The 21,664-nt window shown below is 46.1% G+C and overlaps 1 protein-coding gene across 1 annotated transcript in view; it reads right to left on the reverse strand.

Annotated features, from left to right (window-relative positions):
* Nucleotides 1-17,991, reverse strand: part of LOC126162995 (uncharacterized) — a 480,456-nt gene extending 462,465 nt beyond the window's left edge. Inside the window, exon 1 of the mRNA XM_049919855.1 lies at nucleotides 17,502-17,991. Coding sequence (XP_049775812.1) covers nucleotides 17,502-17,521 — 20 coding nt within the window. The 5' untranslated portion in view covers nucleotides 17,522-17,991. The remainder of the gene's footprint in view (nucleotides 1-17,501) is intronic.
* Nucleotides 17,992-21,664: the final 3,673 nt, after the last annotated feature.

Raw genomic sequence — 21,664 nt, forward strand, 5'->3', positions numbered from 1 at the left:
CAGCCTGTAACGAAACCGTATTTCCAGTTTCGTTGGATACTTGTACTCATTAACGAATGAATGGGATACAACCACCCTCCATCGTTAAAGGACCGGCCAAGAAAGTAGAAATTTGCTTCGAGTTATCGTTGGCATGGTATGTGGTAAGTCGGGGATCAGGACTGTTCCAAAACATTTTGTTGCTGGCCCATAGCCTATAATAGCGGCAGCAATAATCATCACTTGCTAGACCCAGCTAATAATTGTTTAGAGTAGGCGTGTTGTGTTACTGTGGTGGTGGTGGTGGTTAGTGTTTAACGTCCCGTCGACAACGAGGTCATTAGAGACGGAGCGCAAGCTCGGGTTAGGGAAGGATTGGGAAGGATATCGGCCGTGCCCTTTCAAAGGAACCATCCCGGCATTTGCCTGAAACGATTTAGGGAAATCACGGAAAACCTAAATCAGGATGGCCGGAGACGGGATTGAACCGTCGTCCTCCCGAATGCGAGTCCAGTGTGCTAACCACTGCGCCACCTCGCTCGGTGTGTGTTACTGTAGCTGAGCATCAGGTCGGCGCAGTAAAACGCAGAAAGTCCTGGCCTTGATGCGGCTTATTACTCGGATGACATCAGTTAATATTACCCATAGACAGAGTGTGGTGATGATCCATCAGATTTGCCGAAGTCCGCTCTCTTACAGGGGCTGGAAAGACGCGACGAATCTACGAGGTAGTTTGTGAGAGCACCGGTAGTCGTAAAGCCGGGTCTTCCTTTGAGCAGGAATTTCCAGCGGCATAGTACGTAATACGCCCGGCGTAGTCTGTCGCCTCCTCGACACTGACAAGGTAGCGAATGTGTTTGCCGAGAGTACGCCAACGCTTTATGTCAGGCGGGGCAGGGCAACAGTTTCTGCGTTGTAGCGAAGCAATTGCTGCAAGCCAGGTTAGGTCGTGCAAAATGGCTATAAAGTGTGCTAAAAAGGTACAAGTACACATCAGTGCGGAGGAAGGTGAACTGCTAATGGACGAGCAAACTCGTGACGAGTAAATGTGGAACCTATCTTCGTCGTCGATCAAGTTGTTGTTAATCAGTACATTCAACACATTCTCGTTCCCTCGACTCAAAAACATATTGCTGGCTGTTTTTTGCGCTTCGTACAAGTCTAGAGCAAATAATCCTCTTCTTCATCGTTCAGTAAACGTTTAACTATCAGAAAACTCAGGAGATTGTTTTTGCTTCAACCGTGCAATCCAGCAGTACTGCACAGCACGCTGAAGTGAAAGTCACGGAACAGTGATATGTGCAGCTACAGATGGCGGCAGTATCGCGTAGACAAGGGTAGTGCATTGGCGGAACTGTCATTTGTACTAAGGTGATTCACGTGAAAAAGCTTGCGGCGTGATTATGGCCGCAAGACGGGAATTAACAGACTTTGAAAGAGGCATGGTAGCTGGACGCGAGGGACATTACATTTTGGAAATCGATTTACCAAATGGAATATCCTGAGAGCCACAGTGTCGAGAGTGTGTCGAGAACACCACATTTCAGACGGTACGTCTCATCATGGCCAATATATTGGTCGACGCAGACCCCACGAAGCCACGGACCCAAATAGTCACCACGAAACTGTCTAGCTGGTTGTGGCTGCGTAATGGTGTGGGCTGTGTTTACGTGGGATGGATTGGCTTCCCTGGTCCAACTGAAACGATAATATTGACTGCAAATGGTTATGTTTGGCTACTTGGAGACCATTTGCATCAATTCATAGACTTCACATTCCCAAACGATGATGGATGACAATGCGCCATGTGACCGGTCCACAATTGATCGCGATTGGTCTGAAGAATATTATGGGCAACCCAAGTGAATGATCTGGACGTCTTGACTAACGACGGAAGAAGAAAGCGTGATGTCCTTTCACGCTTTTCTGTCGTGGTGCCGAGATCAAGGTGCTACACCGGAGTTCTTGAAATGTAAGCGCCTATTCACCACCGCCCAAGTACATCGAATCTACGACAGAATGGAACGAGCTTTTCTTCGTGAGCGAATTCATACAACACGGAGAGACTTGCCAAGAACGGATCAGGAACTTCTGGACATTTTCTATCAACTAAGTAGCAGAATGCATCGAGGCGACTGGTAAAAGATCGACAGCATCACTCACAGGAGCATGCAGAACGAACTCGAGCGCTGCACAGAGCGACAGAAGAAAAAGTTTGAAAGATGCCGGAAGAATACTGACAAGGCGATTCCCGACATGTCACGCACAGTGGTTAACCTCACTGAACGACTATTCACCAAAGAGGAAGTGTCTCTTCTTCAAAAAGGAGGGAATTTCGCTATCATTCCGAGAACTATACCTATGGAGGACATTATTGCTAACACCGAAGCGGCAATTCGGACCCTTCCATGTGAAAGGGCAGAGGAAATACGCACTGAAACAGCCAGGATGCTGCGCCGAGAAAAACCACCAGCTTGCAACCTGAAGAAAGAACAGGTACAAGCCATTAAGAATCTTAACGCCGACAAGAGTATATTGGTACTGCGTGCCGATAAGGGAATGCGATTGTCGTAATGAAGAACGAAGATTATGAGCAATAGATCCGAGACCTATTAGATCCGACGACGTACCGAAAACTAAGCGCGGATCCGACACAGGGTATCACACGGAACGAATTGGTTAATCAAGGCTATCTGCCGGCGGACATACAGCTAAACCTGCGCAAGACAGAAGCCCTCCCACCTCGGCTGTATGGATTACCTGAGATCCATAAGAACAACGTCCCACCCAGACCGATTGTTAGCGCTTCTGGCTCGCCGACGTATAAACTGGCAAAACACGTGGCCTCTCTGCTCCAGCCGCACGTGGGAATGACCGACACATGCATAAAGGACTAAGGATGTTTTATTGACAAGCTGAATAAATTAAAACTTGCACCAAACGACTTTGATGTTGTTTCTTTGTTTGCGAAAGTGCCACTCAGTGACGGTTCGAATTTCCCGCAAGACACCACAAAGCTACGTTTTTTCTAAACCATCGCCAATTTTTCTCCTCTATATGTTATTCAAAGGTCGTCATAATTTATAGATTACTCACTAGATAACTACAGGGTGTTTCAAAAATGACCGGTATATTTGAAACGGCAATAAAAACTAAACGAGCAGCGATAGAAATACACCGTTTGTTGCAATATGCTTGGGACAACAGTACATTTTCAGGCGGACAACACCGTTTGTTGCAATATGCTTGGGACAACAGTACATTTTCAGGCGGACAAACTTTCGAAATTACAGTAGTTATAATTTTCAACAACAGATGGCGCTGCAAGTGATGTGAAAGATATAGAAGACAACGCAGTCTGTGGGTGCGCCATTCTGTACGTCGTCTTTCTGCTGTAAGCGTGTGCTGTTCACAACGTGCAAGTGTGCTGTAGACAACATGGTTTATTCCTTAGAACAGAGGATTTTTCTGGTGTTGGAATTCCACCGCCTAGAACACAGTGTTGTTGCAACAAGACGAAGTTTTCAACGGAGGTTTAATGTAACCAAAGGACCGAAAAGCGATACAATAAGGGACCTGTTTGAAAAATTTCAACGGACTGGGAACGTGACGGATGAACGTGCTGGAAAGGTAGGGCGACCGCATATGGCAACCACAGAGGGCAACGCGCAGCTAGTGCAGCAGGTGATCCCACAGCGGCCTCGGGTTTCCGTTCGCCGTGTTGCGGCTGCGGTCCAAATGACGCCAACGTCCACGTATCGTCTCATGCGCCAGAGTTTACACCTCTATCCATACAAAATTCAAACGCGGCAACCCCTCAGCGCCGCTACCATTGCTGCACGAGAGACATTCGCTAACGATATAGTGCACAGGATTGATGACGGCGATATGCATGTGGGCAGCATTTGGTTTACTGACGAAGCTTATTTTTATCTGGACGGCTTCGTCAATAAACAGAACTGGCGCATATGGGGAACCGAAAAGCCCCATGTTGCAGTCCCATCGTCCCTGCATCCTCAAAAAGTACTGGTCTGGGCCGCCATTTCTTCCAAAGGAATCATTGGCCCATTTTTCAGATCCGAAACGATTACTGCATCACGCTATCTGGACATTCTTCGTGAATTTGTGGCGGTACAAACTGCCTTAGACGACACTGCGAACACCTCGTGGTTTATGCAAGATGGTGCCCGGCCACATCGCACGGCCGACGTCTTTAATTTCCTGAATGAATATTTCGATGATCGTGTGATTGCTTTGGGCTATCCGAAACATACAGGAGGTGGCGTGGATTGGCCTCCCTATTCGCCAGACATGAACCCCTGTGACTTCTTTCTGTGGGGACACTTGAAAGACCAGGTGTACCGCCAGAATCCAGAAACAATTGAACAGCTGAAGCAGTACATCTCATCTGCATGTGAAGCCATTCCACCAGACACGTTGTCAAAGGTTTCGGGTAATTTCATTCAGAGACTACGCCATATTATTGCTACGCATGGTGGATATGTGGAAAATATCGTACTATAGAGTTTCCCAGACCGCAGCGCCATCTGTTGTTGAAAATTGTAACTACTGTAATTTCGAAAGTTTGTCTGCCTGAAAATGTACTGTTGTCCCAAGCATATTGCAACAAACGGTGTATTTCTATCGCTGCTCGTTTAGTTTTTATTGCCGTTTCAAATATACCGGTCATTTTTGAAACACCCTGTATATTTATGTCTACAATGCCATGTCCTATTCAAAATACACTGAAGAGCCAAAGAAACTGGTACACCTGCCTAATATTGTGTAGGGCCTCCGCGAGCACGCAGAAGTTCCGCAACACGACGTGGCATGGACTCGACTAATGTCTGAAGGAGCGCTGGAGGGAACTGACACCATCAATCCCGCAGGGCTGTCCATAAATCCGCATGGGTACGAAGGGGTAGAGATCTATTCTGCATAGCACGTTGCAAGGCACACCGGATATGCTCAATAATGTTCATGTCTGGGCAATTCGGTGGCCAGCGGAAGTGTTTAAGCTCACAGTAGTGTGGAGCCAATCTCTAGCAATTTTGGAAGTGTGGGGTATCGCATTGTCCTGCTGGAACTGCCAAAGTCTGTCGGAATACACAATGGACACGAATGGATGCAGGTGATCAGACAGGATGCTTATGTATGTGTCACCTGTCAGAGTTGTATCTAGAGGTATCAAGGATCCCATAACACTCGAACTGCACACGCCCCACATCATTACAGAGCCTCCACCAGCTTGAAAGTCCCCTGCTGACATGCTGGGCCCATGGAGTCATGAGGTTGTCACCATACCCGTACACATCCATCCGCTCGATACAATTTGAAACGAGACTCGTCCGACCAGGCAACTCGTTTCGAGCCATAAACAGTCCAATGTCGGTATTCGCGGGCCCATGCGTGGCGTAAGGTTTTGTGTCGTGTAGCCATCAAGAGTAGACGAGTGGGTCTTCGGCTCCTGAAGTCCATATCGATGATATTTCGTTGAATGGTTCGCACGCCGACACTTGTGATGGCTCAGCATTGAAAACTGCAGCAATTTACGGAAGGGTTGTACTTCTGTAACGTTGAACGATTCTCTTCAGTCGTCGTTGGTCCCGTTCTCGCAGGTTCCTTTTCCGGCCGCAACGACGTCGGAGATTTGTTGTTTTACCGGATTCCTGATATTCACGGCACACTCGTGAAATAATCGTACGAGAAAATCCCCAGTTCATCGCTCCCACGGATTTGCTGTGTCCCATCGCTCGTGCGCCGATTATAACACCATGTTCAAACTCACTTAAATCCTGTAAGCTGCCATTGTAGCAGCAGAAACCGATCTAACAACCGCGCCAGGCACTTGTCTTATACAGGCGTTGCCGACAGCAACGCCGTATTCTGTCTACATATCCCTGTATTTGAATACGCATGCCTGTATCATTTTCTTTGGAGCTTCAGTGTAAATGATTGCAATAAAAGGCAAGTCGAATACCGAACTGGACTACTGAAGGCAAACAAAGTTTATTTTTCGCTCCAGAAATTCCTGTTCTCCAAATTCTTCAACTGGAAAACCAAGCTGAAACTGTACAACACAATCATTAGGTTAGTGTTGCTATATGGAGTCGAAGCGTGGAGCATGACCGAAAAACAAGAGCACAAACTCTCGGTAAAGTATACAGAAAAATCTTTGTGACAAGGTTTGATCAAGCAACGCAAAGATGGGTTTGGAGATACAACGAAGAACTAGTGAAGTTAGCCGACCAACCCACGGTAGTTAACGACGCCAAAGCGATACGTTTGCAATGGGCAGGCCATGTTGTCAGAATGGACCATGGCAGAATAGACCGTTAGATATATGAGAAGAAGATGGAAGGCTCAGGATCCACTGGAATACCGAGAAGAAGATCTCGAGACGAACTGTCCTAAGACTGCGAAGTGCTGGGTATCACTGAATGAGAGGAAGCGGCACATACCAGGAAGAACTGGAGTCAGATAGTAAGAGCAGCGCGGGATTTCCACGTACCAAAGAAGACAACGGAGTGAGTGAGCGACTCTACTGTTCCAATTTTCTTTTTGTAGACATAAACCGAAGGCAAAAACATCGTAACTATCTGCTTGAAAGCTTTGTTGGTCCACTTTTCGAAGGCAACACAGCGGCGATTCTGCGTGACAGGCATTCGAAAACTCTTAACGCCATTGGTAGGTATCCAGAGATATGTGAAACCACATATCTACCCATAGATCGCTCATGTCCTGTGAATTACAAGCGTCTGGTTTGTGGCAGTGGGGCTGGCGCAGGCGAAGTGCTCAGATCGGGAAATCTGGTGGCCTCAAACCACTGTAGTGCAGTTCTTACGTAGTGACGCGGTCATCCTGCTGACCATCGTTTTTCCCTCGCTCTGTTTGCGAGTGGAACAGGAAAGGAAATACCGTACGGTGGCTTACAGAGTATCTATGTGCATGAAAAATGTAGATGTTGAAAGATGCCATACCCACCAGATGAGACATCAAGCATGAATGGATGCAGGTGGTCAGCAATAGCGTTCTGTGGTCCACAGTTCTCATGGTGCCTTCGATTAATACCATAGGTCCCACGGAAGCCCAGGTGTTTGCCCCTACAGCGTAATAGCCCCTCCCCCTGTAGTGGGACGCGAAATTGAAGCGTCACCCATCCACTAGTGTCAGCCCAGTTTGCAGGTGAATATAAATTTAATTTAGTGGTTTGTTTATGTATTTTTGTAATCTTTGTAATTGTTGTGAATTATCTAAAGTTTTGTACTTATTTTTTTGTCTTTCATGTACGGAGAGGGCGGCGCAACGAAAGGAGGCAGCATCTTCACTGCCGGGGCCAGAGAGAAAATTGCTGGCCACTATACGTCGCGGGTCGACAGCCAGAGAGCAACAGAAGATCCTGAAACCGAGTTGTTGCGTCGTACAAAACTGAAAAAATAAGATTTTGTAATTTTGTATAACAATGATGTCATAGAAAGTTTAATCATGTTGTAAATGGTCAGTCCTATCTTGTCAAGGCTCAGGTTCACGTCTATATGTAGGAAGATAATAAACTAGTGGATACTGGTAAAGTTCAAATACGTGTTCCGAGAATTTATTTATGTATTATGTGAATGAATTGATTATTAATTTTGACAACGTTCATCGCGAGTTTGAATCTGGAAAGCTTATTCAATGTGGTTCTAATACTTGTTAAATCAGGTAACTTGCATTAATATAATTTCTGAGAAGAAACAAAACGACATCTAAATTGAAAAAAAGTTTGTGCAAACAAATTGGACTGAGTGACGTAATTCTGCGCATACGACTCAAATAATGATGTTTTACAGTTTCGTTCAAGAACCATTCAGAGACAATTTAAAAAGAATTTAAATAATTTTGAAGTGTGTTGTAACTGACGTAGGTCACGAAGTCTGCACATGGTCATATGTTAAAAGAAAATCATTCATACAAAACTTGCGTCATTACACTACACCCCACCCAACGCCCTGCATTCGTGCGCTGTTAGTTTTATAGGCAGTCGTTCTTCTGGATCACAGAATATCTAGGCACTAGGACAGAACAGGTGTAACAAGAAACATGATGCACTCGACAAGGCGACACGTCTCCACTGATCGAAGACCCACTCTCGTAGGGTCAACTTGGGTTTGTCTCCTGTGGAGCCTCATCTTCAACAGTGTGCTCTGCAACACTTGTGCCTGCTCCAACATTGTCGTCAGATATGCCACAGGTCTCTGCCTACCCAGCTTTACAGAGCGATCAAGCCTGAGGCTTCCATGCTCTGTGATGAGGCGTGGACGGCCAACAGTCAAGTTACCTACTCCTGCTTTCACCATTCTTCAATCGCTTTCCATGGATGCTCGCGACAACTGACACCAACTGCCGACCGACTTAGCCGTTTCCGAAATGCTCAGTAATAGGCACTGGTCCATAACAATTAGCCCTTTGCCAGAGTCGCTTATGTCAGTTGATTTTTATATTTGCAATCTGTATCGTGGCAGGAACGATCCTCCATTCGTTTCTGCTCCGTTTATACATACACACATCAAAAAAAGTTTTGCATCACCTCGGTTCCTAGAGTTCCGGAAACTGTACAGGCAATTGGACTAGAGATCAACAGAAAACCATTTCCACCCTTTTCATTGCTCATGAAAACAACACATTACATATTGTACCACCATACAAATGCTTCCAATGGCTCTGAGCACTATGGGACTTAACTTCTGAGGTCATCACTCCCCTAGAACTTAGAACTACTTAAACCTAACTAACCTAAGGACATCACACACATCCATGCCCGAGGCAGGATTCGAACCTGCAACCGTAGCGGTCGCGCGGTTCCAGGCTGTAGCGCCTAGAACCGCTCGGCCACTCCGGCCGGCCGTACCACCATACAGCAAGACCTTCAGAGGTGGTGGTCCAGATTGCTGTACACACCGGTACCTCTAATACCCAGTATCAAGTTCTCTTGCACTGATGCATGCCTGTATTCGTCGTGGCATACTTTCCCCATTTTTTCAAGGCACTGATGGTCCACACTTTTCCACTCCTCAACGGCGATTCGGCGCAGATTAATCGTAGTGGTTGGTGGGTCACGTCGTCCATGAACAGCTCTTTTCAATCTATCCCAGGCATATTCGATAGGGTTCACGTCTGGTGATCATGCTGGCCACTCTAGTCGACCGATGTTGTTATCCTGAAGGAAGTCATTCACAAGATGTGCACGATGGGGGCTCGAATTGTCGTCCATGAAGACGAATGCTTCGCCAATATGCTGCCGATATGTTTGCACTATTGGTCGGAGGATGGCATTCACGTGTCGTACGTACAGCCGTTACGGCACCTTCCATGACCACCAGCGGCGTACGTCGGTCCTACATAATGCCACCCCAAAACACCAGGGAACCTCCACCTTGCTGCACTCGCTGGACAGTATGTCTAAGGCGTTCAGCCTGACCGGGTTGCCACCAACCATGTCTCCGACGATTGTCTGGTTGAAGGCATATGCGACACTCATCGGTGAAGAGTAAGCGATGCGAATCCTAAGCGGTCCATTCGGCATGTTGCTGGGTCCATCTGTACCGTGACGCATGGCGTCACGGTTGCAAGGACGGACCTTGCCATGGACGTCGGGAGTGAAGTTGCGCATCATGCAGCCTATTGCACACAGTTTGAGTCGTAACATGGCGTCCTGTGGCTGCACGAAAATCATTATTCAACATGGTGGCGTTGCCGTCAGGGTTCCTCCGAGCCATAATCCGTAGGTAGCGGTCATCCACAGCAATAGTAGCCCTTGGGCGGCCTGAGCGAGGCATGTCGTCAACAGTTCCTGTCTCCCTGTATCTCCTCCGTGTCCGAAAAACATCGCGTTGTTTCATACCGAGACGCCTGGACACTTCCCTTCCTGGCACGAAGTACAATACGGACGTGATCGAACCGCGGTATTGACCCTCGAGGCATGGTTGAACAACAGACAACACGAGCCGTGTACCTCCTTCCTGGTGGAATGACTGGAAGTGATCGGCTGTCGGACCCCCTCCGTCTAATAGGGGCTGGTCATACATGGTTGTTTACATCTTTGGGTGGGTTTAGTGACATCTCTGAACAGTCAAACGGACTGTGTCTGTGATACAATATCCACAGTCAACGTCTATCTTCGTGAGTTCTGGGAACCGAAGTGATGCAAACCTTTTTTTGTTGTGTGTATTTTCCTTACCGTGTCAAGTGTACACAACGCCACCAGGCAGCATTCAATCTCGCGGTGGATACGAGTGATGATGTTTTCGCTTATCATTGTACACACTGAGGTGCCAAGAGTCATGGGATAGCGATATGTACATATAGAAATGGCGGTAGTATCGCGCACACAACTAATGAAAGACTAGGGCACTGGCAGAGCTATCGTGATTCATGTGAAAGTTTCCGGCGTGATTATGCCAGTACGATGTGAAATAACGAAGTTTGAACTTGGAGTGGTAGTTGGAGCTAGGCGTATGGGACATTCCATTTCGGAAATCGTTAGGGAATTCAATACTCCGAGATCCCAGTGTCAAGAATGTGCCGAGTTACCAAATTTCAGGTTTTACCTCCAACAAGGCAAAACGCTGTAGAAAAGGGCCTTCACTTAACGACCGATAGCAGCGGCTTTTGCGAAGAGATGTCAGTGCTAATAGATATGTAATACCGCGCGAAATAACGACATAAATCATTGTAGGACGTAAGACGAACGTATTCTTAGAACAGCACAACAAAATTTGGCATTAATGAGCTATGGCAGCAGACGACCGACGCGAGTGCTTTTGGTAACAGCGTGTCATCGCCTGCAGCGCCTCCCCTGGGCTCGTGACCATATCGGTTGGACCCTAGACGAGTGCAAATTCGTGGCCTGATCAGATGAGCCCCGATTTCAGTTGGTAAGAGCTGATGGTATGGTTCGAGCATGGTGCAGACGCCGCCAAGCACTGTGCAAGCTGGTGACGACTCCATAATGGTGTGGGCTGTGTGTTCGTCGAATGGACTGCATCCTCTGCTCCAACTGAACCGATCATTGACGGGAAATGGTTATGTTCAGATGTGTGGAGACCGACTGCAGCCATTCATGGACGTCATGTTCCCAAACAACTAGACAGTTTTCATGGGTGACAATGCACCATGTTACCGGGCTACAATTGTTCGTGACTGGTTTGAATAATGTTCTGGACAATTCGACCAAATGATCTGAGGACCCAGCGAACGTTTATGGAACACAATCAAGAGGTCAGTTCGTGCAAACAATCCTGCACCAGCAACACTCTAACAGCTGTGGACGGCTACAGAGGCAGCATGGCTCAGTATTTCTCCAGGGGACTTTCGACGGCTTGATGAGTCCATATCCCACGTCGAGTTGCCGCACTACGCCAGGCAGTGGCAGGTCCGACACGATGTTGGGAGGTATCTCATGACTTTCGTCAGCTCAGCGTATGTATACGTTCATCCTGAGCCACCATCTGCGATCTTAGGAAAAACTATATAGAGTGAACATAAACATCTGGCGATAATGGGCTATGGCAGCAGACGACCGAGGGGAGTGTCATTGCTAACAGCACGACATAGCCTGCAACGCCTCTGCTGGGCTCGTGACATGACAGTTGGACCTAGAAGACCGGAAAAACGTCGCCTGATCAGCACCTTTGGCCTGCTCTTGTTTCTCGGACTTGAAGGCGACGGTGCAGGTACTCTGACATAGTAAAGCAGTCCCCAAAACGAAGTTTGGTATGAACACCAGGGTGCATAACAGGCAAGGTTGCAACAGAGATGTTACGCGTTTCCTTTCTTCGACCTCCCAACCGACATACACTGCCATTTATTGTGGGGTCTAACAAACACTGCCAGAGGTGAAATAACAGATAATCTCATCAGAAGTGTCTGGAAACTCCTATATAATACGGAACTGACCACAAGATGTCGAGAGAGGAGGACCCGCAAGTATGAAAGGATGCGCGAAGTATTGTTGATGATGTTTGGTTTGTGGGGCGCTCAACTGCGCGGTCCTCAGCGCCCGTACAAAGTTCCAATTTTTACACAGTCTAATCTAGCCACTGTCACGAATAATGATGATGATGATGATGAGGACATCACAAACACCGAGTCCCCGGGCAGAGAAAATCCCTAACCTGGGACCCCGTGACCCAGAGGCAGCAACGCTAGCCACTAGACCACAAGCTGCGGACGGGGGAAGTGTTGTGCTATCGATAAACATGTAGTAACAGCAGAACGGGTTTGTCAAGAAAGCTCAGTGACTTCCAACGTGGACTAGTAACTGAATGCCACCTAAGTAACAGAACCATTACGATGTATAAATGTAGGCTTGTGGCGACAAATGAAAATTTGTATCAAAGGGAGGGTTAGAACCAGGGTCTCCTACTCAGTATGCAGATATGCTAACCACTACACCGCCCTGGCACAGTGGCTTTGCACTACGGCACGGACTACCCTAGCATGCCTCAGCCTACTTGGTACTCCCACCGGAACTCGAACGGCATTGAAGCAGCTATGCGTGTGTTTCGGGCATGTCTACAATGTTGTTCGCGTTTAGGAGGGATGCCTAGTGGGCAATGGGAATTTGGATTGAAGAGTGAGGTCTGCTAGGGTAGTCCGTGCAAATCCACTGTTCCAGGGTGGCGTATCAATAAGGTATGTGCCTTGTGAGCAGGAGACCCGGCTTCGAATCTCGGCTTCTGACTACATATATACACTACTGGCCATTAAAATTTCTGCACCGAGAAGAAATGCAGGTGATAAACGGGTATTCATTGTACAAATATATTATACTAGAACGACATGTGATTACATTTTCATGCAATTTGGGTGCATAGATCCTAGAAATCAGTACCCAGAACAACCACCTCTGGCCGTAATAACGGCATTGATACGCCTGGGCATTGAGTCAAACAGAGCTTGGATGGCGTGTAAAGGTACAGCTGCCCATGCAGCTTCAATACGATACCACAGTTCATCAAGAGTAGTGACTAGCGTATTGTGACGAGCAGGTTGCTCGGCCACCATTGACCAGACATTTTCAATTGGTGAGAGATCTGGAGAATGTGTTGGCCAGGGCAGCAGTCGAACATTTTCTGTATCCAGAAAGGCCCGTACAGGACCTGCAACATGCGGTCTTGCATTATTCTGCTGAAATGTAGGGTTTCACAGGGATCGAATGAAGGGTAGAGGCACGGGTCGTATCACATCTGAAATGTAACGTCCACTGTTCAAAGTGCCGTCAATGCGAACAAGAGGTGACCGAGACGTGTAACCAATGGCACCCCATAGCATCACGCCGGGTGATACGCCAGTATGTCGATGACGAATATACGCTTCCAATGTGCGTTCACCGTGATGTCGCCAAACACGGATGCGACCATCATGATGCTGTAAACAGAACCTGCATTCATCCGAAAAAATGACGTTTTGCCATTCGTGCACCCAGTTCGTCGTTGAGTACACCATCGCAGGCGCTCCTGTCTGTGATGCAGCGTCAAGTGTAACCGCAGCTGATAGTCCATGCTGCCGCAAACGTCGTCGAACTATTTAGTGCACATGGTTGTAGTCTTGCAAACGTCTCCATCTGTTGACTTAGGAACGAGACGTGGGTGCACGGTCCGTTACAGCCATTCGGATAAGATGCCTGTCATCCCGACTGCTAGTGATACGAGGCCGCTGAGATCCAGCACGGCGTTCCGTATTACCCTCGTGAACCCACCGATTCCATATTCTGCTAACAGTCATTGGGTCTCGACCAGCGCGTGCAGCAATGTCACGATACGATAAACCGCAATCGCGATAGGCTACACTCCGACCTTTATCAAAGTCGAAAACGTGATGGTACGCATTTCTCCTCCTTTCACGAGGCATCACAACAACGTTTCATCAGGCAACGCCTGTCAACTGCTGTTTGTGTATGAGAAATCGGTTGGAAACTTTCCTCGTGTCAGAACGTTGTAGGTGTCGCCACCGGCGCCCTTCCTTGTGTGAATGCTCTGAAAAGCTAATCATTTGCATATCACAGTATCTTCTTCCTGTCGGTTAAATTTCTCGTCTGCAGCACGTCTTCTTCATGATGTAGCAATTTTAATGGCTAGTAGTATACATATTATACATATTTGCGACTTGAAAAGGTTTTTGGAACCAAATAGTTCCATTAGGTCCATTACGGACATTCCAACCCTTCGAAAGCTGCCCAAATGGACTGTTTGTAATGTAATTGTGAAAGTGGATGCGCGAAGGAACAACCACAGATAAGCCAAGGCAAGGCATAAATTATGTAGTGATGGACATGGACCGTCGAGCATTGGACAGTGGACTACTGGAAGCAATTGATTTGGAGTCATGACAAACTAATGGAAGGCCTTGGATCAGTGTGGCGCCAGCATGTAAGAATGAAAAAAGTGGTCTTACAGTTCGGGGCTGATTTTCGTGATTAGTGAGTGGTCTTCAGATGGACTTAATAAAACGCTAAATGCTTATGCGCATGAACACATTCTACAACAGTGTGTACTAGGAAATACAGAGGAATAGTATAGAGAAGATGATTGATTGTATGAGCATGACAGAGCACCCTGTAGTAAAAGAGCATCTTCGAGGCTATGGTTGGTGGACAAAAACATTCCTGAAACGGAGTGGCCTGCTCAGAGTCCCAACCTGTACCCAGTGGAACATATTTTGGCGACTTAGCTCCAGACCTCCTTTTAGTTTCTAGTAATCCCAAAACTAGATCGCAGGAACGCCATACTAAGGAACAGTCTCGTTTCACGGAATGAGCACACTACACGCAACCAGACATGTCAATGTTCAGAATGGCGCGGTGGGCTAGGCAGAAGACGTCGCAATCCGTTGCAACAGCAACCTGTTACTCCAGCGGCCGAGAAACTGGCCAGCGTAGCCCTAAACAATGGACGGCACGCACCTAATTCTGGGAGATTTCACAAACGCGTTTAGCGGTGTCTACACTCTCTGGAGTAGAAACACTTATTGAAACTGCTAGTGGCTGTTCCCCTACGGCGGTGCTTCCGTAACTGGTTTCTAAGACAATCTGTCGTAATGTATGAGTAAGGCAGAAGTTGTACATCATATGCTAACACGAAACGTACTCTGTTTTCCGTTTGTAAGCCTAGATTTGGAATTTCCTGACGGAAGCAGTGTAGAGAGTGATTTTCAACAACCGGCAGTCTGAGCGTGGCACTTTAAGAACAACATCGGGCACAATAGCTGTGACATTGAACTGCATCACAGACGTGTAAAACGCTTACCTGTTATTTTAAGGTGAAGTCGTTAGTCCGAAAACGGTTGGATAAGGCACCCTCAACAAAGAAACAAAATGAGCTACATAATCTTAAAGAAAGAGCACGAAAGAGAGAGAGAGAGAGAGAGAGAGAGAGAGAGAGAGAGAGAGAGAGAGAGAGGGGGGGGGGGGGACGTAACATATCTTAGGCAAACTACAGATATCTCACAGGTTGATGCCTGTAATCCTATAATAAAAATCCTCGAAGACAAATTGATACCAGGATAACGTTCTAAACATGCAGAGAAGCACTCTGTCAATGTTCTGATGCACATCAAAATCACTGACTCAAATAATGCGTAAGTGAGACATGAGAAATCCTCTCTGGTGAGCCACGCACCGTTTACCAAAGAGAAACGAAGGGTATATAAAAATATATAAATATGCACAATAAAAGTAACATCAATGCAATGGGTAACGGAACTCAATAATCATTTATACAATCTGCGAACAAAAAGGCGGGACAGAGAGATTCCCTGTCGAAAGACGTAAGAAACAAAAGCGTACAACCATGAGCGTCGCTCCATTAATGAATATGCTAAAGTTTTCCTAATTAGGAAACTTTATTTCCTATTATGGGCTAATTAGTGTCGCTTATTTTTACCTCTTCTCCTGTTTCTTCGGCCACCAACATAATAGCGAGACACCATCTTTTACATAACATTTCCATGCCATTTCGTACAGGAAAACAACGAGTTGTCGTGAAACCAGTAATTTAGAAAGCAAATTTGCTTAATTATTTGCAGTTTTATGCTTAATTTACAGACAATAAATTACTCCAGTGACTCTACTCTCTTACTGCGAATCATTACAATTTTAACATTGAAGAATCTGTTAAGGTGAGTCTATAGTGCCAACTTTGAAAGTAAGTGTTTCCGCTTGAGTCATCCTTTGAAGTTATTAAAAGCCCATAGTCAATCAGTTTACAGGCTGTTTTTGTTGACAATTTTCCTCGTCATAGTAATTGGCAAACGATAGTTTTTTCTACGTGTCCCTCGAAAGCTGTTTGTCGCATAGTTAGTGAAGCAGTCCTTTTAAATTACATTCAGGAACAAGCCGAAGGCTTTAAACAAACCGCTGCTGAATAGAACACAAAAATGAATGGTTAATAATAATAATCATCATCGTGATCCCATACAACATCCATTGTTGGACGCTGCAGGAACAGAGATTTATTTATTGACTGCGTACGTATATTAGTTCTTTCCCAGATGCTGATAGTTTATTGTTTTGTACGTAAATGTGGCAACGTACCAGCATTACCGAGCAGAACGGCGCAGCAAGGAGATGCAGGAGATTGAAAACTACATGTGAGTAACCAGATTTCGGTTTTTCGTCGTTTCTGTAATTCGCTTAAGAAATAAGGATAGTTCCTCTGAATGGACACGGTCAGTTTCCTTCCCCGAGCCCTCTCCTATCCTAGCTTGCGCTCCGTTTCTAATGACTTCGTCGTCGACGGGTCGTTAAACGTTGGTCATACTTCGTTTTCTTTCTTTCCATGTTCCTTACTGTCCTGTCGATTGCAAATGTAAAAAATAAGTTGCTGAGAGAAAAATATCAACAAACATATTAATAAAACACTGTTCTTCTGTTCATTGATTAATGTAAATAGTAAGATTGGGCGTATGCTGCTAGTGCTTAAATCATCTTAGCGAGTGGGTAATATGTAAAACTCGATGTTGCAATTATAATCGTCGAAATGTTAGGGGGAGGAATTTACCACACCCAGCTGTTTGTAAATCTTGGTTGTTGCTACATATCAGTTTCGACTGTAATTGATCATCATCAGCACAAGAAGATTTTCAATTACGTTGCATGCAGATACATGCAACGTGTTCCATCACACAACACATAAAGTCAAAAAATGCGAACTGAACAACAAAATTCAACACACAGAATGTATGCCTAGAATACACACAGCGTTTAACTTCTGTGTACTGAGTTCTGCTGGCCAATTCGTGTTTCTGGCGTCGTATAGGCTGAGATGCGATGTCATGTATATATTCACATGGATAATGGGATTGAAAAGCTTCTTACGCCTGTTTACGACTTGAAGCAATAGGAACTGGTAGTAATAATAAAAGGGTTTCATAGCAGCTGAAGCCGGTACTATTCTGTGGTAAATATACTCGCGTATTAAAAACAATCACTGCCCGTTGCAGGCATTTATTTTGTCGTAGTTGCATTATTGGGGGCGTTGGTTTACCTGAGCGAGGAGAAGCGCATGTTGCCGGCAGGTCAGCGGGGCGTGGCTGGTGGTGTGGTGACCAGGTCCTCAGCAGGAGCACGTGCCACTCTCAGCGTGTGTGGCGCGGAACGTCCACTGTGGGTCGTGTCGGACGCAGAGGGGCGGTCCCCAGCGCCAACAGAAAGCGACGGCCGGTCCGGATTAGGTACTTCTGGCCGGGAGAAAAGGAAAAGAAAAAAAAAAAAAGCTCTCGGAGGCGAGGACAAAAGACGGATAGCTGGCCCTCCGCACCAAATCTCGAAAGCAGAAGGAAGGATCCGGGGAAGAAAGGGCAATAAATCTCGTCAAGCTAGGCCAAAACCTCTTGCGAGGGGATGCGGAGGGATGGGGTGTCCGGTAGCGCGGTAAGTCCTGAAGGCGACGTGGGACGTACACTGTCCTCCGGAGCGGAGTCTACCAAGCAGCGAGAGACGACTGTGCAGGCTTACGATGTTGACGGCGCGGAGTACGCGACGCGACTGCCGGGAAGACGCGCGCGCGGCGACAGAAGACGCGCGGACGCCCGCTGCGCCGCCCTCGGCCGGAGGGGCAACTACAGCCACCCCGGTGGCGCGACTCCGCTGGACATCTCGCGAGCTTCGGATGCAGGGAAGGTCGGTCGAGCCAAATCTGAGGCCACCGAATCTCATTAATTCCTCTGGACTGCGTAATCACGCCGGTGCAATGGTTAAGACACGGGGAACGGGTTTGGTAGAATGTGGGGGTGAGTTTTAGTTTGCGGCCACGCTTCAGGTCACAGCTACTAAATTCCTTTTACTGTACAGAAGTTCCGCCTCCTACGCAAACAACTTTTTTCAAATAAGCCCAACCATTTTCCAGCACTTTTGTGCCATCTTCAGTGAGACTGTTCATTCAAAACAGCAAAATGTGAACGCGTTTTCACTAATTCTTATGAAAATTAACTCTGGAATACTAAATGGGGAAAAAATGCTACATTTTTTCTAAACCATCGTAAATTTTTCTACTGTATGTTATTCAAAGGACGTCATAATTTATAGATTAGTCACTAGATGATTATATTTATGTTTCCAATGCCATGTCCTACTCAAAGTATACTGAAGAGACAAAGAAACTGGTACACTTGCCTAATACTGTGTAGGGCCTCCGCGACACGGCAGAAGTGCTGCAACACGCCGTGGCATGGACTTGGCTAATGTCTGAAGCGAACTGACACCATGAATCCTTCGTCCGCCGCTCGTGGTCTCGCGGTAGCGTTCTCGCTTCCCGAGCACGGGGTCCCGGGTTCGATTCCCGGCGGGGTCAGGGATTTTCACCTGCCTCGAGATGACTGGGTGTTTGTGTTGTCCTCATCATTTCATCATCATCCAGGAAAGTGGCGAAATTGGACTGAGCAAAAGATTGGGTAATTGTACGGGCGCTGATAACCACGCAGTTGAGCGCCCCACAAACCAAACATCATCATCATCACCATGAATCCTTCAGCGCTGCCCATACAGCCGTAAGAGTACGAGGGGGTGGAGCTCTCTTCCGCACAGCACGTTGCAAGGCATCTAAGATATGCTCAATAATGTTCATGTCTGGGCAATTTGGTGGCCAGCGGAAGTGTTTAAACGCATAGGAGTATTCCTGGAGCCAATCTGTAGCAATTCTGGAAGTGTGGGGTGTCGCATTGTCCTGCTGGAACTGCCAAAGTCCGTCGGAATACGCAATGGACATGAATGGATGTGGGTGATCAGACAGGATGCTTACGTATGTGTCACCTGTCAGATTCGTAACTAGATGTATCAGGGGTTCCATATCACTCCAATGCACACGCCCCACACCATTACAGAGCCTCCACCAGCGTGGACAGTCCTCTGTTGACATGCAGGGTCCATGAATTCATGAAGTTGTCCCCATACCCGTACACGTCCGACCAAGCAACATCTTCCCAGTCATCAACAGTCCATTGTCGGTTTTGACGGGCTCAGGCGAGGCGTAACTCTTTAGGTCGTGCAGTCAGTCATCAAGCGTTCAAGAGTCGGCCTTTGGTCCCGAAAGCTCATATCGATGATGTTCCGTTGAATGATTCGCACGCTGACACTTGTTGATGGCCCAGACTTGAAATTTGTGGCAATTTGCGGAAGGGTTGCACTTCTGTCACGTTGATCGATTTTCTTCAGTCGTTGTTGGTTCCGTTCTTGCAGGAACTTTTGAAAGGTCTCTGTTGGATTCCTTTCATGTTAATATCTTAAATCTGTTGTCATTTATGGCATAAATTCCTCTTCTAAATTTACTGTGGCGTTTCTGACTATCTGGGAGGAGACTGAGTAGTGGAACGTGTTACTTTTACACATAAACAAGAACGATCTGTCACACTACTACACTTTAAAACACAGTTTATATGTAATTCATGTCACACAGTCTCATACGGAACCTACATCCGCTTTCTTTTATATACTGTATATGATAAGATACTGTCATCCCCCTTCCCTTCTGTGTGAGAGGATGAATGAGCAAATGTATTTCTAGTTGCATGCTTGAGGGTAACAGACAAGCCTGTCTGCTAGAGAACAGTAGGACCAACGTCGGAACAGGTAGCTACGCTTTCTAAAAGCAAAGAGGTTTCTATCCTTAGTATGGTCCTGCCCGTCCCTTGTCATGTTGGTATAGGAAGCTGCCCCTCTGGCCACTTCCGTTTGTATTTGTGTGCCACCCTCAGGAAGGGACCAGGTCAGTCTGTCCGTGGCGAGCGTCTGAAGTGGTAAGATCTCCGGCTAAGCGCGTGTCTGCTAAGTCTGTAGGACAAAGGATTTCTTAAGTTCAGCCTAACTGAAAATTTAATCACCTTCACCTTTCAGGTTTAGCTCTAAAATATCTAATGTTATCTTAAATTGCAACGCAGTGTGATTCGAGTGTACAGTTCAGAATATATTCTGGTAGTTGCTTCGTCACTACTTTATGAGTAAAGTGGAACCACGTGTTGGTCAGTAACTCTAACTAGCATCATCAATCTTCAATGCGAATGTGCGTGAGATTATAACGTCTCGTCTCGACAATATTTTTTAATATAGCAACTTTTCTTTATGTTCAACCCACGTGGGGTGTACTTTGTGAGACCAGTACCACGTGCTTATACAATTGTTTGACCCATCAGGTTAATAGTAAGACGTTAGTAACCAGTTCGAGGATTTTCTTTTGTAAATTGCTTTTCGATCTAATTTATTTTAATTATTAAAATTATTGTGGAGTTACACTCTTTGTGTAAACCAAGTTGACCACGTGAAGCACGTGATGTAATCATCAAAGTAGCCCTCAGCTATTATTTTCGGGAAGATTTCACAAAGAGTTAGTATGTATTTAGTATACCAGTGTGTGGTAATTACAAGACGGACAGAATTGTGCTACGAACGTAACTTCTTTGGGTGAAAATTGAATCGGTTGGTTGTGGTTAATTTCCTCTTGCATATGTTTCAACGTTCCTCGTGTGTTACTTTTGAATGCAGTGTTGTATGCAGTCTCCCAATCTTGGCTCCATATTTGATGTGTTCCGTAAGATTACGAACTCACATTTTCACAGTCCTAAATAAGGCACCAGCTTAGTTATGACTCACGTTTAATATGCTGAAATTTCAATGATCAATGTTAAAATAAATTTCCAAGTATAAACTGATTTATTACTTTTTATCTAAATTCTCTTTATATATATATATATATATATATATATATATATATATATATATATATATTTTCGTATGGCTATTAAAAGATTATAATTAATGTTAGTCTGGTTGGGAATTTGGTAAGCTAGACTGGATACCTGGTGAAACAGTTGCGCAGTAATGCAAGGTTAACTTCCTCAGATAGCTCACAGCTTTTAACCCGCTTTTATTGTCTATCAGCACCGCTTTCATAGCAAATTAAAGCAACAACATTACACTTTTTCAGGCCGCAGCGATCTTGATGTTTTTCCGGATTCCTGATATTCACGGTACACTCGTGAAACGGTCGTAAGGAAGAATCCCCTCTTCATCGCTACCTCGAAGATGCTGTGTCCCATCGCTCGTGCGCCAACTAAAACACCACGTTCAACCTCACTTAAATCATTATAACCTGTCATTGTAGCAGCAGTAACCGATCTAACGACTGCGCCAGACACTTGTTGTCATATACAGGCGTTG

This window comes from Schistocerca cancellata, chromosome 2 (genome assembly GCF_023864275.1).
Source record: "Schistocerca cancellata isolate TAMUIC-IGC-003103 chromosome 2, iqSchCanc2.1, whole genome shotgun sequence".
NCBI lineage: Eukaryota > Metazoa > Arthropoda > Insecta > Orthoptera > Acrididae > Schistocerca > Schistocerca cancellata.